The sequence below is a fragment of the Branchiostoma belcheri genome, unplaced genomic scaffold, assembly GCF_001625305.1.
Source record: "Branchiostoma belcheri isolate BF01 breed outbred unplaced genomic scaffold, Haploidv18h27 scaffold28, whole genome shotgun sequence".
NCBI classification, from domain to species: domain Eukaryota; kingdom Metazoa; phylum Chordata; class Leptocardii; order Amphioxiformes; family Branchiostomatidae; genus Branchiostoma; species Branchiostoma belcheri.
Window position 1 is genome coordinate 1,846,748 of NW_017803887.1, and position 17,254 is coordinate 1,864,001.

At 40.4% G+C, this 17,254-nt stretch overlaps 3 protein-coding genes across 3 annotated transcripts in view; all 3 read left to right on the forward strand.

Moving 5' to 3' along the window:
• Positions 1–1,363, forward strand: part of LOC109472554 (pre-mRNA 3' end processing protein WDR33-like) — an 18,115-nt gene extending 16,752 nt beyond the window's left edge. Inside the window, exon 20 of the mRNA XM_019772337.1 lies at positions 1,355–1,363. Within this exon, the coding sequence (XP_019627896.1) occupies positions 1,355–1,363 (9 nt within the window). The remainder of the gene's footprint in view (positions 1–1,354) is intronic.
• A 2,217-nt stretch (positions 1,364–3,580) lies between these two features.
• Positions 3,581–9,319, forward strand: LOC109472555. Its single transcript, XM_019772338.1, has 10 exons — positions 3,581–4,075; positions 4,585–4,762; positions 5,970–6,154; positions 6,467–6,713; positions 6,862–6,950; positions 7,093–7,252; positions 7,532–7,699; positions 8,058–8,214; positions 8,468–8,525; positions 9,102–9,319. The coding sequence occupies exons 1-10, from the start codon at positions 3,581–3,583 to the stop codon at positions 9,270–9,272; spliced, it is 1,908 nt and encodes a 635-aa protein (XP_019627897.1). The 3' UTR covers positions 9,273–9,319.
• Positions 9,320–10,837: 1,518 nt separating this feature from the next.
• LOC109472556 lies at positions 10,838–17,163 on the forward strand. Its single transcript, XM_019772339.1, has 11 exons — positions 10,838–10,960; positions 11,599–12,162; positions 12,634–12,811; positions 13,957–14,141; positions 14,453–14,699; positions 14,840–14,889; positions 15,351–15,510; positions 16,033–16,200; positions 16,501–16,633; positions 16,790–16,850; positions 17,065–17,163. Exons 2-11 carry the CDS (start codon positions 11,680–11,682, stop codon positions 17,161–17,163), a joined length of 1,764 nt encoding a protein of 587 aa, XP_019627898.1. The 5' UTR covers positions 10,838–10,960; positions 11,599–11,679.
• The last annotated feature ends 91 nt before the right edge of the window (positions 17,164–17,254 follow it).

Here is a 17,254-nt window from a genome sequence, read left to right on the forward strand (position 1 = left end):
AGAGAGGGGGACACGGGGTGGAAGAGGGAGGGGGCGGGGTAGAGGAAGGTAGGGACAGCATTAGGTGTCGAGATGTTTGTACTTGTATTATACCTTAAACTGTAAGTCATTTGTAATCTTTCTTCTCAAGGCAGCAGAAACATGTCGAAATAATAGATATTTACACATTATATTAAAGTTGCTGATAATTCCTTGGACGTGTACATTGTAAAGTGGTGCTGATACTGATAAAGGATTGTAATTGTTAGATGTTTGCTTTAAGATTTTTCATCTTCATGTCAGTGTTTCAAGAAAGGGTTTGCCACTTCTTAAAGCAAACTGCATTACAAACTTAAGGTAGGGTCTGTAAATATGGATATTAAACACAAAGATGTCTTCGAGTGGCATGTAAGTATGGCTTACAGCACGTCCTTGTCCAAATGAAGCTGAACATGTGTATATTTCCCAACGGAGGTAGTGGATATCTTTTTTCAATGACGATGTCTCTACAATTTAGGTCAATATCATAGGTTGACATTATTTCATATGTTTATTTGTGAACACACACCATAAACAGATGGCTACCCAAATTATTCTATTGTAAAAGTCCAGAAATTTTGGAACCTCCAACACCTGTTTGAAGACTACATGTTAATGTTTCGCTGAATAGAATTAAAAGTGTACAAGATAACTGGTAGTGTGAAGGTCCGATATGGTGTCCCCTCCTCTCTGCATAGCTAGCAAACTGCGATGTTACGTTCATGTACATGATGTTTCTTTGTTGTATTAGTTAAGTCTTTGTGAGCAAAGTTTACAATTTGTATAGTGTTAACTTACATCTCACAGAAGGGGGAATTTTGTAGAAAGGGGAAAACGTATCAGTGTGACCATGTAAAATATTGTGAAAACCGCCTGGCCCTGAGTATGATACAAAGAAGATGTATGTGACTTCTGGTGGGCTTATTCCAAGAATGGTGCATTTTTGTTGTACAGGTGCAAGTACGATGGACCATGTATACCCCCCCCCCCAACTCATTGTATGGTCACCTTAAAGCTAGATTTTCTAGTATGCCCACACGAAGATTTTTGTACTACATTTAGTTTGTAGTCTCGTAGGCTCTTAAGTTGGACAGCCCTCAAAAATTGTTCCCTGTATCACATATTTGTCTACTAAATATTTGTACATCTAGGAAAATGATGCTGTGTGTGATTTTTGTGTTATTTTCATTTGAAGGATTATATTTAGCATCTTGCCGTCCTTAACGCCCTATTCGGGGATTTCTCGTCCAAAAACTATCAATTGCCGATCACAGTAGGAAGAACACCTTGTAGTGTTAATTGAATGAATGAACCTTCATTGCATGTTCTTGCCCAGGTGAGCTAAATGCGTATGTGAACAAAAGAGGTCGATATAAAACATGGGAGTATTGAGCCGCTACATTCTAATGCTATTAAAAGTGCTAAAAGTATATATATCACAACAATACATGTTAATACATTCAAGCACATCAATCAACAAGCACATGGGTAGCACATATTTGTATAATAGTTACATTGACCAAAATACCGGTACAGGGGAGAGGATGTAGAAAGGAAACAAGCGTCCTTTTAAAACTACGAAATCGTAGCCTGGTAACCAAACTTCAGTTTTAGCACCCGAGTCTCTCTGACGTTAGTTATTTACGGGACGGACAAGTTACGAAACCAAGTCTTAAAGAATCCGTCAAACAGGCTTATCGAGTTAAAAGCCTTGTTTATGTGAAGTCACCCAAACCGCGATTCGGGTAACTCGCATTCCTCACATCTGGTCCATGTGCCACACATTCCTTTAAAACCGTGTCCGATCACAATTCGCCTGAGCTACATTTATTGTTGTTTGATGAAAACACGCAAGGTAGCGTGTTATTAATGTCACAGGTCAACGACCTGCTTGCTGATGCCCCCCTCCCAGCGTATCTCGGCCGAATGCCGACGTGGTCCCGCCAGAGGCGGTGAAGCTCGCCCTAGAACGGACACATTATTTGACCATTACTGCTCTTTAAGTTGCTGCCACGTAAAAGTTGGTAGTGCATATAAATAAAGAAATATCACCCCGTAATCCACGACCAGGCGAAGTCACATTGAAATCACATTGCGTTCAGACGCAAATCGCGATGCGGGAAACCGATTCGAAACCACCTCTAGAAGTAGTTTGGGATTGAGGAGTCTTTAACAATTTTGTCATGACGAAGTAATTACGAAATTCCACGAACTCATACCTTCACTAGATGATTTTATCTTTACCACTGATCAATTATAAATGCTTATCATTTATTATGCAAATAGGATTATCATTTAAGTTTGCATAAATTATAACAGTTAATCATATGTGTCACCCAATGACAAAGAAAGCCATTGTAGGATTTCTTCAAATTATCAAAATGAGGGGCTGATTGGAATAATCATATTTAATAATTTGTATTACCACTTGCCCATCCACCTGCTAAATAGGACAATCCATATAAGCATTCTCGGGTTATCGTGTTTACAGAACATGTCTGCCGAAAATATCACCTTCTTTGTAACAGGAAACATGCATTCTTGAGGTTACCGTAGTGCTTAACAATACGCCCCTAAAGGTCAACGTTCTGGTTTTAAGCACCTAAGCCCCGGTGTGTGCATACCTGTTTACATGGGGAACAGCAATACGTGTACTTCAGAAGGGGCCATATGTAAATGAGGTGAATGTGTAAACTTCAGTTTACACAAGGTGTTGTTGCCAAGCCTCCAAGGTCAACCCTCAGTTACAGTCGCGTTGGTCGCCATTTTGTCTACAACAATCTTGTGATCAGACAGTGAAAAAGGTAAGTGGCCTTTGACGTTTTCTCCACAGTGTTACCGTCGAATCTCCGAAAGATACAGAAAATCGTTGATTGTCCGATGCTTTAGCACCTTTAGCAGTACAATCAAGAGAATTCGTGCTTTATTTGGCACCAATGCTTACATTATATGAGTCACCGTTACAGCAGGTGAACACGTTTACTTTCATTTCCCAAACTCAGATAGTTCTATCTTTCTGGCAAGTGTTACTACCTCACATCCGAGAGTCTTTGGCCTTATGATACTGCCTAGAGTTCCCCTAGCTCATGACCGCACGCGAAAAAGTTGGATTTGCCAATGGTATCAGTAAATACAAGGGAAGTATTGTAGAATGTCTCAGGTAAATGCCAGTGGGGTTGGGGTAATGTTTACTTTTTAAACAATACAGGCCTAACTTAATTAAAATGTAAGTTAAATTACCGCACTTGACATGACATTTACTGTTATGTACAGTCAACTACTGTGAACAAAGTTCTATAGTTCTATGTACAGTCAGAAATAAGCTAGAGTGGTATGTTAGGTCAAGAACTGTCAGTCCCTCTACTCGGCACGTCACTCAAAAAGAGTCGACTACGAAGGCCTAGGTCACATGTACGTTTCATACGAATTACACGATGAGTTTGCGCTACGCTTTAACCCTTGCCTACCCTGTACGTTGCAGGTTGTTTATCGAAAACTAGTCGTGAACAGTACCGATCGTGTTCTCCATATACCTTTCTATACGCTCTGTTCTCCACAAATCATGGCTGAGGAGTCGTCGTCTATTAACTCCCCGCCGGATGAGTGTGAATCCCCTGTACCATCATCATCATCATCATTATCATCAACGTCTGTATCTCTTGCCACTGTCGTTGAAGAAATGACCGAAGCTATCGAGACCATTAAGAACACTACTGGAGATTTGTCAGCTGTGAGCGACAACACATTCATTCTGGTGACCAAGGTTTTTGATCCACACTTCACATACGAGACGAAATCTCAGAGGCTGTACTTGAGCGACCATCTGGCAAATATCGGTGCCGCGGAAGTCTTCACCAGGAACATCGCGTGGCTGCGAGCATTGGAACATGGCGGGTTGTCTGAAGATGTCTGGCCATACATGGAGTATCTATACCTCTGTTGCCAGAACTACACGAACTTTAGCCAGAAATTTGCTGAAGAACTAGGGAAGGCCGAAATCATTCCTATCCTGGTAAAGGACCTTCAAAAATTAAAGGAGACGTGGAGAACTGATGAGGTCAGTGCAAAGAATTCCTAATGTCGGTTTACTACACTATCCACAAAATAGCAAAAAGGAGGCATATCAATAAACTCCAACTTCAACAGGATATGGTAAATATTGAAAAATTACACATCATTATTTCGATGAATGCTTTTCCTCTTTATGACGACCAACATTACATTTCTCGACAAAAGAGCATCATAGGCAATACTTTGTTGGCAAAGGCAAAATGTCAATTTAAAAATTGACATTTTGCCTTTGCCTAGCAAAGTATTGCCTATGATGCTCAGTGTAGTCTAGTCTTGTTCACAACGTATAACTTGCCAAGCAAATGGCAATGTATAACGCAGAAAATTAGTATGAGATATCAGTATGTGTATTATCATGTCGCCATGACTGTGTAGATTCCTAGAAATCTTTTTAATCACAATGTATATGATTGATGTCGATGTATGTAGATTCATACATTTTATCTGCTGCCACGTGAAAACGAAAATGCTTGTGAAATTGGATGTATTCTACAGAGATGTAAGGACACAGTCTTCAATTCTCTGGGTACTTTGTACAACATATCAAGGATGTCACCAAGCATCAGACCGCTCTTCAGAGAGAACAAGGCAATAGGAAGTCTGATTCCTTATCTGAAGGCGGACAACGAAACGTTTAAGACCGTTGCTACCTTAACACTGGCGTATGTAATTGGTGAGTACTGGGTCAGAATGTTTTAACACGGCTTTCCTTCGAATTCAGACCAAGTTTTTTTACCTCCATGAAAAATGGAGGTATTGTTTTTGGTGTGTATGTGTGTGTGTGTGTGTGTGTGTGTCTGTGTGTTTGTTTTTGATATCACGGTTTTTGATATGCAGGTAAGTTAAGTGATGCTTGACATAATTATGCAAATTTTGAAGGAATTCGCACAATTTATGAGGAAATTCTATAAATTAGTTCCATTACATGACAGGACTATTAAATGTCATGCCCTGGAGGTAGAAAAGTTCCATGGTCATACTTAGGGTATTTGCAAGTTAAGTGAAGGTGAACATCATTAAACAAAAATTATTAAAATATGGACCTAATTTGCATAATTTATAAGGAAATGCTAGAATGGCATTCTTTGTTAAAATAAGACTGTCTTTTACTATCATGAAAGTTCATATGTGTTGGTAGTTACATGTTTAAAGTTAAAACTTTTGGTCCAACAAAAAAAATCTCTCACCTAGAGCTTTCGACCAGTCACTCTGGTTTTCCTCAGTAGACTGAAGCACGTCGGCAGAACGTACTGCGCCTGCGCAAAACCCTGTATTTTCACGGTTTTTGGTCAACGATGCATCAGAATTTGCCTGTTGCAGAGGATATCTTTTCTGACATAACATTTGGAAACTACAGACGAAATGTTTTCCTTATATGCGCGAATACGACCTTATATGAGACGTTCTGCCGAAGTGCTATGTACAATACATTACGGGTTTCGCGCAGGTGCAGTGCGTTCTGCCGACGTGCTGTAGACTGACCCAGTGAAGCTTGTCACGTGGCTTCTTTGAAGTGTGACGTTTACATCAGGGCCCATCACCCTTCATTGAATCGCGACGGGGGCCGACATCGTATACTAGATACCTTTGACCCAGTGTTGACGTCACACTTCAAAGAAGCCATGTGACTAGCTTCACTGGGTCAGTCTACTGAGGAAGACCAGAGTGACTGGTCGAAAGCTCTAGGTGAGAGAATTTTAAACAAGACTGTCTTTTGGTTATCAACTGATATAATTCATGGCAATGAGGTTCCTATTTGCATAGTGGGGTAATGATTAATAATTTGTCTGTCATAAGGATTAACATCATTTGGCGAAGGTATGAGATCGTGGAACTCTAGTTATCACGATGAATTCATCAAGCGTTGCTTTTTATTTCAGACGAGAAAAACCTGGGCATCGTGGCGGATCCTTCTGTCATCCGTTTCATCACTAATCTGTTTATTGTGACAGTAGATGATGAAACAAAGTTGTGGACAGTAGAGGGCACAAGCTTCAGCGCCACAGAGCTGGCCATGGGGATAGAGAGACTGGCAGTGAATGATACTCCTGATGATAACAATAAGGTAACATTTTTAGAGGTTTCTAGTATCATCAGCTTGCAGGGTTTATGAATAGCAACTTTACATTGTCAAATCTTTACCATCATATTGATAAGAAAAATTGAAATTTACAAATTAAAACACGGAGCAATGCCCAACGTATTTGAACGGAATTTAATGTTTTTTTTGTTGTCAAGACCTGAATACGGCCGCGGTATGTCCAATGTTTCGTAGAATGGAGGGCTTTGTTTGTCTGTTTATTAATCCCGGAAAGAAATTGCAGAAAGTGATATATTCGTCTTGAATAACCGTTGTGTTCTTCACGATCTTCACTAGCTAACACTGGTGGAAGAAGGTGTCCTCCCACCTCTGTTCAAACTGATGACTGAAGGAGACGAAGAGGAGCAGCTCCATGCAGTCCGGGCCATCTCACAACTCGCCTTCCATCCGAGAAACAGGGAGAAGATCCGATCGGTCATCCCGCAATTGCAGCAGTTCAAACAAAGCGAGAATACTGACATAGTAAATGCCGCCAACGGAGCTCTGTGGCAGTTACAGGATGCAGAATCCCGTCAACAGAAGGGTACGAGCAAATAATTCTGTTTATTAAACCTGTCTAGTGTCTAGTTTGGCACTTTGACCATGGATTATCCTTAGTACCATACATACATACATGTTGAAAAATGGTATGTTAACGACCTGATCAAACTTGTTTCACAACTTCACCACAGTTGTAGTGACCGATGACAGAAGAAAAGCCAGCCGTGTTCGGCATGTGATGCTCAGCTACCAATGGGACAACCAGAAAACCGTCAAGAAGGTAGTTATAGTGATTACGCATTTGAGTTAATCATTTAGCGTCGCAGACATTTTAGTCTCACCAATGTTTATTATGTTTACTTTATATGTAAACTTATGTATACTTTCAAAATGACATGAACCAAATTGAAATTACAATACAGATAAAAACCGCGCTCGAGGCAAAGGGTTACAAGGTTTGGATGGACATTGAGAAGATGGGCGGTTCCACTCTTGAGGCCATGGCGGGGGCGGTGGAGGAGGCAGCTGTGGTGCTCATCTGTATGTCCCGCAAGTACAAGGAGAGCGTCAACTGTAGAGGAGGTATGTGTACAATCTACATGAAGATCTATGAGGAGTAAGATTCTATCAAATTGGCCTGAAAATATGCAGTTGACTTGATACCCTTTGGCCTTGCTTTTGAATTGATTGAATTGATATTTTACTGCGTTTGGCTGATATCTTCCTGGGTTTCGTTATTGGTTTGCCTTTACTCCGTTTAATGTATGACCAATGTCGGACATGAATAGTTTGCCAATTGCTTGAGTATTGCAGAGGACCATTCTATAATTGTTGACATTTGTTGCCCTCCTGCTCTGACAGAGTGTGAATATACCCGAGTAAGAGGAACTGACATCATCCCGCTGAAGATGGAGGACAGTTACAAACCTGACGGCTGGCTGGGGTTCCTGGTTGGCGCTCGTCTGTACTTCAACTTTGACTGTCAGGACAAATTTGAAGACGTGATGGCCCGGCTTATCAAAGAAATAGGTACATTTCTATATACGATCCTTTTTGTCATGTTATCAGTTATAATAATATCGTAATCAGTGTAATAATCAGTAATCTTTTATTCCATATACATGTACATCCACTTAAATCTAGGAAAGGCATCTATGGGCCTTTCTTATGGCCTACCTCGGTAAAAATGCAAATATTTGACCTACACGCAGCCACTCTTTCTTTGGTCGAACCACTAATTGCCATGTTGTCATTGGTTGACTGATGAACAGTCAGGAAAGGTCCATTGTCCTCTCTATCCAATGGCCATGGTACTTTTCCAGTCTTCGGCAAGAGTTGATTGACTAACCTATGAAACTATTCATTGAGTATGTAACTTTCGTATTAGGTGACAGAGGCAAAGAACATGCGCCCGAAGTTACAGAGACGGATGCGGTTATGGAGCTCAAGATGGCCGCGGTCACCTCCAAACCGCAGGGACAAAACCCTGACGAATGGGCGAGTGAGGACGTCAGGACATGGGCCCAGGAGAACCAGCTGGAAGGGTACAGCTCATTTCATGTCATAACACAGCAGGAATGCATGTCGTTTGCTTAGTTCTGTGTACGTCTTGTAACTCATTCTCACTCAATCACGATGACGGGACTATAAAGCGAAGCCTTAAAGACAAAAAAATAGAGAGCTTGAAAAGTTACATATTTTGCCAAGGCTTTGTAGTACATATAGTTCATTGATGATTAGATAGTGCCAAATGGTACAAGCTTAAGGCCCTTATCCCTGTGTTTCTCTGTGTTTCAGAGATCTTACGAGATTAGAACCAGACGACTTACACTTTCTGCGCAAAGTGAAGAAGGAGGTAACACGTTAATTTTAAACTAATGTATATAACCAGATATTTCTCGATGCAGTGCCCTATCTGTTTTATTCAGTACAGCCCCCTTGAATCATGCACGTATCAGCTAAAGACGTGCTTCTCTTACTTGAACTTACTTATATCATCATACATATCATTATACTTGGATACCATCTCTTGTAGCCTATTATGGCTCGCCCCCTTCTAGTATCATTGTGAAGTAGTACAACATTTACTATAAAGGCCCTCTGGTAGCATATAGACTAGTCTTTGAGCGACATACTCTGTCGCACCACTGGCAGGTAAACTGGTCAAGAGTAGTCAGTGGTTACAGGAGGTTAACGGATACAGGCGCCACTGAATCTGCTTGGAGATTAGCCAACAGCTCCGTGTTCCAAATAGCCCACTATCATGCGATCTAGCAGCCCAGCTGGTAACAGTACATATTACGTAGACTGTTCTGAGGGCGTGTTGGAAACTTGTATATCAGTATCAGGGGCACCTTCTGTTGCTTTATGCACCAAAAGATCCATTCCAACTACGACTATTAATAGCATGGCGTATGTACTTCTGTTCCAGGCTCCTGCCGAGTTCTACAAGTCGATCGCGGATGAGCTGGGACTGAAGACCATCTCCAGCAGGAGGAAGTTCTGTGACGCACTGGATAATCTGGAGCAGACTCAGCGGTCACAAGTGTTCAGACAAGACAAATCCGTGGTTAAAGGATCATCCTCTTGTCAGTTAATCTAATCATCTAAGTTATAACGCACATGCCAGGTTAGATGCAAATGAATTATATATTTTGTATGAGTATTGTGATTCAATTTATTATGTAGATATTATCAACCTTAAACACACCAGAAAGTTTTGTCAAGTTATCTGATATTATTTGTTTGTTTACTTGTTTATTTGTTTATTTGAATTCACCACAAGTGTGGAATCAATTACAAGTGTGGAAGGGAGGACAAAACAGGTGCATTGACACCTTTACAAGTTGTCCTCCCCAACGCTACAATATAAATACAGATTGCAATATTAAATACAAACCAGATTACAATTATATTGAACATTAATAACATGAAATACAAATACCTGCAATATCATACATTAAACATGAAATACTGTGTATTGTCATGAAATATCATACACTATATGCAAAAAAATGGCAATGATCAAAAACTAGTAATTATGTACTTATCTGTAAGCAGATGTCTTATATTATGCTTTGATTTATAAAACTGTACCTTTTGGCCTATCAGTGAATACCTTGGCATCCTAATTTTACAATCATGTCTCCGCAACCTGCTGGGAGACTAAATGTACCACTGATAAAAGTTGAAAGAAGTATACAAGACTGGTAGTTCTTCATACCAACAATGTATATATTAGATGTCTGTCTGCTACAGTTTATTTCTGAAGAATATTACAGAAATAGGAAAATTGGCGAAATATCTGAGTGTGAACATGTTAAAAATATGATGATAATCACCCTGCCCTACGTAAGTTACAAGCAGTATATATATAACGTTATATGTACTATTAATGTATTTTTGTGTGCTATTTCCAACCATTCTGCACTTTTGTTATAATATTAAAGGTGCTAATACTGTGTTGGGAAACGTTACACAACTTCGCACTCCATGGTCACCTAAAAAGAAGATTGTGTAATAATTGTATGCCTACAAAAATGAACAGTTTTGTACCACAGACCTATACTCGTAGTTCACTGTCTCAGTTCTTGTCATTTGATTTTCTACCAGGTATTGAAACGTCTATAAAGATGATAATGTTGCGTGTTATTTAGATAACTTTTCGAAGTAATTAGTTCAGGACACTTTCCTTTGCCTTTTGGAAAACGTCCTTTCAGAAAATTAAAATTCGTGGATGGCCAATCCCTAGTTTGTACAGTGGCCAACGATATCTAATTATCTGTTTTTGTTGTCGTTGAAAGTGCTTGCATGCCAACAAAAGCTGTCAGGGACAATGTGGACCATACATGTTTTTAATGTAGTTACCTTGACCAGAAAAACAACGCCTTTGTTATAACACCCAGCTTGGGTTGAGTTTTGCAACTTGAGCAGCTAGATCGATGTTGTTACGCTGAACAACAGATTCCGAAACATGAGTGCATAGCGTCTTAAACAACTCTATCATGACGAATGAGGCAAAATTTATACGTGCTTGAAAAAAGGAGGTAGTCTAAATAATATCCACCTCAAAAAGTTATTATGATGTTCCTGACTTAAGCACCTACGCCCCGATCTGTGCATGAGCGCTTGAATTGGGAACAACAAATCAGACAGATCTGTGCTTGACTGCCATTTCAGTTTACACAAAGTGTTGTTGCTAGGCATTCACGGCCAACCTTCAGTAACAGTCGCGTTGGTCGCCATTTTGTCCAGAACAATCTTGTACCTCTTGTCGGACAGCAGTGAAAGGTAAGTGGCTTTCCACAGTGTTACCGTCGTATCTCCGAAAGACATAGAAATTTGCTGATTGCCTGATGCCTTTCCACCTTTAGCAGTGTACAAACAAGAGAATTCGAGGTTTACTTGGCACTGGTGCTTACATTACATGAGTTACAGCAGGTCAACACGTTTACTTTCACTTTCCCAAACTCTACAAGTTGTATCGTTCTGGCGAGTGTTACTACCTCACGACCGGTAGTCTTTGACCTTATGATACTGTCTAGAGTTCCTCTAGCTCATGACCGCACGCGAAAAAGTTGGATTTGCCAATGGTATCAGTAAATACAAGGGAAGTATTGTAGAATGTCCCAGGTAAATGCCAGTGGGGTTGGGGTAATGTTTACCTTGTAAACACTACCGGACTTAATCAATAACAATGGCAGTAAGTTGAATTACCGCATTTGACTAGATGTTTATTGTTATGTAAAGTCCACTACTGTGAACAAAGTTCTATGTACTGTCAGAAATAAGCCAGAGTGGTATGCCAAGTCAATCATTGTCAGTCCCACGGCACGTCACTCAACAAGAGTCGCTTTGTTGTATACGAAGTGCCCAATACGTTTGCGCTACGCTTTAACCCTAAGATATCCTGTACGTTAACGTTGCAGGTTGATTATCGAGAATTAGTCGTGAACAGTACCGATCGTGTTCTCCATATATCTTTCTATACGCTCTGTTCTCCACAAATCATGGCTGAGGAGTCGTCGTCTATCAACTCGCTGCCGGATGAGTGTGAATCCCCTGTACCATCATCAACGTCTGTATCTCTTGCCACTGTCGTTGAAGAAATGACCGAGGCTATCGAGACCATTAAGAACACTACCGGACATTTGTCAGCTGTGAGCGACAACGCAACCATTCTGCAGACCAAGATCCTTGATCCACTTAGTACGTATGAAACGAAATCTCAACAGCAGTACTTGGGCGACCATCTGGCAAATATCGGTGCCGCGCAAGTCTTCACCAGTAACATCGCGTGGCTGCGAGGGATGGAGCATGGCGGGTTCTCTGAAGATACATGGTCCTACCTGGAGCTCCGGATCCTATACCTCTGTTGTCACAACTACTCGGACGGTAGCCAAAAATTTGCTGAAGAACTAGTGAAGGCCGAAATTATTCCTATCCTGGTGAAGGACCTTCAAAAATGCAAGGAGACTTGGAGAACTGATGAGGTCAGTGCAAAGAATTCCTAATGTCGGTTTACTACACTGTCCACAAAATAGCAAAAAGGAGGCATATCAATAAACTCCTACTTCAACAGGATATGGTAAATATTGAAAAAGTACACATCATTATTTTGATGAATGCTTTTCCTCTTTATGACGACCAACATTACATTTCTCGACAATAGAGCTTTCAATTGAAATTTTGCCTTTGCCTAGCAAAGTATTGCCTGTGATGCTCAGTGCAGTCTAGTCTTGTTCACAACGTATAAAAACTTGCCAAGCAAAAATGGCAATGTATAACGCAGAAAATTAGTATGAGATATCAGTACGTGTATTATCATGTCGCCATGACTGTGTAGATGTCTAGAAATCTTTTTAATGACAATGTATGATTGATGCCGATGTATGTAGATTCATACATTTTATCTGCTGCCACGTAAAAACGAAAATGCTTGTGAAATTGGATGTATCCCACAGAGATGTAAGGACACAGCCTCCAATTCTCTGGGTACTTTGTACAACATATCAAGGATGTCACCAAGCACCAGACCGCTCTTCAGAGAGAACAAGGCGATAGGAAGTCTGATTCCTTATCTGAAGGCGGACAACGAAAATTTTAAGACCGTTGCTACCTTAACACTGGCGTATGTAATTGGTGAGTACTGGGTTATAATGTTTTAACTTGACGACTTTCCTTCGAATTCAGACCAGGTTTTGTAACTCCATGAAAAATGGAGGTATTGTTTTTGGTGTGTATGTGTGTGTGTGTGTGTCTGTGTGTTTGTGTTTCCGCACATTTATAGTCAGCATAACTTCAGAACACCTTTATGGATTGTTATATAATTATATTGTTATAATATTGTTACGATATTTGGTACGTTGGTAGGTGTTAGGAAGACAAAGGTCAAGGTCAAATATTGGCCTCCTGGTGGCTGTTTTTGGAGATGTCACGAAATTGAGATGATAGGTAGCTCTTGTGTTGGGGAAGAAGTAGCGTATAAAATAAGACTGTCTTTTACTATCATGAAAGTTCATATGTGTTGGTAGTTACATGTTTAAAGTTAAAACTTTTGGTCCAACAAAAAAATCTCTCACCTTGAGCTTTCGACCAGTCACTCAGGTTTTCCTCAGTAGACTGAAGCACGTCGGCAGAACGTACTGCGCCTGCGCAAAACCCTGTATTTTCACGGTTTTCGATGGATTTTTGGTCAACGTTGCATCAGAATTTTGCCTGTTGCAGAGGATATCTTTTCCGACATAACATTTGGAAACTACAGACGAAATGTTTTCCTTATATGCGCGAATACGACCTTATATGAGACGTTCTGCCGAAGTGCTATGTACAATACATTACGGGTTTCGCGCAGGTGCAGTGCGTTCTGCCGACGTGCTGTAGACTGACCCAGTGAAGCTTGTCACGTGGCTTCTTTGAAGTGTGACGTTTACATCAGGACCCATCACCCTTCATTGAATCGCGACGGGGGCCGACATCGTCTACCAGATACCTTTGACCCAGTGTTGACGTCACACTTCAAAGAAGCCATGTGACTAGCTTCACTGGGTCAGTCTACTGAGGAAGACCAGGGTGACTGGTCGAAAGCTCTAGGTGAGAGAATTTTAAACAAGACTGTCTTTTGGTTATCAACTGATATAATTCATGGCAATGAGGTTCCTATTTGCATAGTGGGGTAATAATTAATAATTTGTCTGTCATAAGGATTAACATCATTTGGCGAAGGTATGAGATCGTGGAACTCTAGTTATCACGATGAATTCATCAAGCGTTGCTTTTTATTTCAGACGAGAAAAACCTGGGCATCGTGGCAGATCCTTCTGTCATCCGTTTCATCACTAATCTGTTTATTAAGACAGTAGATGATGAAACAAAGTTGTGGACAGTAGAGGGCACCTACTTCAGCGCCACAGAGCTGGCCATGGGGATAGAGAGACTGGCAGTGAATGATACTCCTGATGATAACAATAAGGTAACATTTTTAGAGGTTTCTAGTATCATCAGCTTGCAGGGTTTATGAATAGCAACTTTACATTGTCAAATCTTTACCATCATATTGATAAGAAAAATTGAAATTTACAAATTAAAACACGGAGCAATGCCCAACGTATTTGAACGGAATTTAATGTTTGTTTTTTGTCAAGACCTGAATACGGCCGCGGTATGTCCAAAGTTTCGTAGAATGGAGGGCTTTGTTTGTCTGTTTATTAATCCCGGAAAGAAATTGCAGAAAGTGATATATTCGTCTTGAATAACCGTTGTGTTCTTCACGATCTTCACTAGCTAACACTGGTGGAAGAAGGTGTCCTCCCACCTCTGTTCAAACTGATGACTGAAGGAGACGAAGAGGAGCAGCTCCATGCAGTCCGGGCCATCTCACAACTCGCCTTCCATCCGAGAAACAGGGAGGAGATCCGGTCAGTCATCCCACAGCTGCAGGAGTTGAAGAAAAGTGGGAATCCTGATATAACAAAGACCGCTAGCGGAGCTCTTTGGCAACTGCGAGATGAGGAATCCCGGATACAAAAGGGTACGACCAATTTTTAGTTGTGTTGAGTAGCGTTATCAATTTGGAGTGCTCCAGGTGATGAGGATCATTTTGAAAATATTGCAGTTGTTGTAAGGCTACCATCGTGTCTAACAAAAATTCTTCCTCTTTCAAAATTTCAGGCCATGTAATGCTCAGTTATCAATGGGACCATCAGGAAATCGTGAAGCAGGTACTAAATTGATTTTTGTATATCTTCGATAAATTCAAGCAAATGATGATTTTTTGCAGAACATACTACGTGCATCCCCAAACTTATCTGAACATGACTTGATAAGGTATATAATATCTTGCCAAAAATTAGTATGCTGTATTATAGTAAAACGAACATTGCACAACAATAATTGTATTGTACATGGTACAATGTATAGAAATGAGTATTCGACACAGTACAAAAAGCGAAGGGTATGAAATTTGAATGAAACTTCACATCCTAGTTACTAAAACACCAAGAGCTGGCCCATGGGATTAGACAGTCAACTATAGCAATGACTCATGTTATTTTTTTCTAAAAACAAAACAGTCTTTTATGTACACTATTTACCTATTTTTGTATAGTGAGAATTAATATGAATATGTTAATTGCAGCATGTAACCATTGGCATTCGGCGCATACCCTCATTGTCATTACAGATCAAAACCGTGCTTGAGTCCAACGGCTACAAGGTGTGGATGGACATTTATGAGATGGGCGGTTCTACATTTGAAGCCATGGCGGGGGCGGTGGAGGGTGCAGCTGTGGTGCTCATCTGTATGTCCCGCAAGTACAAGGAGAGCACCAACTGCAGACTAGGTAGGCAACAGTACAAGTTTCTTTTTCTTACTCGCTATTGAGAGTACCCCTTACACTATTGAGTACCGTGTATTATTGGTTACCGTATAGTACATGTATGCCATGTGCTGCATATATTGATTGGCATATATAGGCAAATATGGTGCTAATGAACTAAACATTCATGAGAGGGCTCGACTGTTGGATTTTGGTTATGTCATACTTCTTAAACAACAAAATATCCTTCTAATTTTAGATTTGTAAGAATCAATATCATTTTATTTCCAATTTGAAATCTATTTGCCATATTGGTACCCAACATACAAAGGGGAGGTTTGTGACCTCGATCTTTATTTGTTTCTTTTTGTTTATCCATTTATCAATCAGTCTTTTTTCAATGTTGACATCAATACCATAACTATGTATATCATTAGGTCTATTAGGTTTTTGTTTTCTATTATGTTGTCCATTAGCTTTTCATTTGTCCTCGTCATCTCATTCCTTAGCTGTAACTTTTACACATCTTTTTTTTTTAAATATCAGAGTGTGAATATGCAGGCACAAGGCGAACACCAATCATTCCACTGAAAATGGAAGGCAACTACAAACCAGACGGCTGGCTGGGGATATTATCCGGAGCCAACCTGTACTACAACTTCGACAGCGACGAAAGCTTTGAGGACGTGATGGGCAGACTTATGAAGGAAATAGGTACATCTTACCTTTTGCTTTTTTACTTGCCTAGTCATCTGACTTACGTTTTCATCAAGGTCACTTGTCAGAACTGGATAGGTCAGTATTTCTGAGAAAGGCCAAAGAAGTTGCTGACAATGGTGACTATGAACTGTTTGTATTAGGAAAGATACATGTAACTTTCATAAAGGAAGTAGTGGGGAGGTATAGTAATGATGATGATGATGATAGTAATTACATAAGGGGATGTGTTTTATCGTTACTTCATCAGTGATCCTCTGTGCTAAATCACATTTCTATGTATAACTTCCGCATTAGGTGACAGGGGGAAAGGACACACAGCTGCAGTTACAGAGGTCGTTACAGTTCCCCCAAAACCGGAGAGGCCGACGTTTCACGACTGGACACAGAAAGACGTCAGGGTGTGGGCACAGGAGAACCAGCTTGAATGGTAAAGATCATTCTTGTATTTGTTTACCGGCTGTTGCTGTCACGTATGAAATGAGGTTGAATATCTGATCAATTCATTGTTATGTTTTGATGATATTTTTGCAAGTCAAAAAATTATTTTATAACAGTTCTTGTTTTGTCTTGTTTTGTTTTTCAGGCAGCTTGGGACTAGTCTCGACGCGAAGGACCTGCGCTTCCTACAGATGATGAAGAAGGAGGTAAGCTTCGGACGATGTCGTATCAGTTGTAGTCGTCATAATTCTTTCAATATGGTTATATAAGTAGCTGGTGCATCGTAGGAAATGAAAGCGGGTGGTTAATTATTGCAAGTGATAAGAAAATTGCATTCAACACATGTACAGTGAGATGAGATGGGTCACACGAAGTTTACCTTAAACTGACCTGTGTGTGCTTTCTTCACGCCTATTTCAGACTCCAGCCTGGTTCTACAAAATGATCAAAGATGACCAGTTTCTGACGCATGTCCCTGGCATGAGGAAGCTGAGTGATGCGTTGGATAAGCTGGAGTAGGCAAGCCAATTTTATTCCTTATTTAAGGGATTCTCCCGTTGTTCTTGGGAAGCGAAAGGAGCATGCTGGCTTTATTTTTTTGCTTCATGGC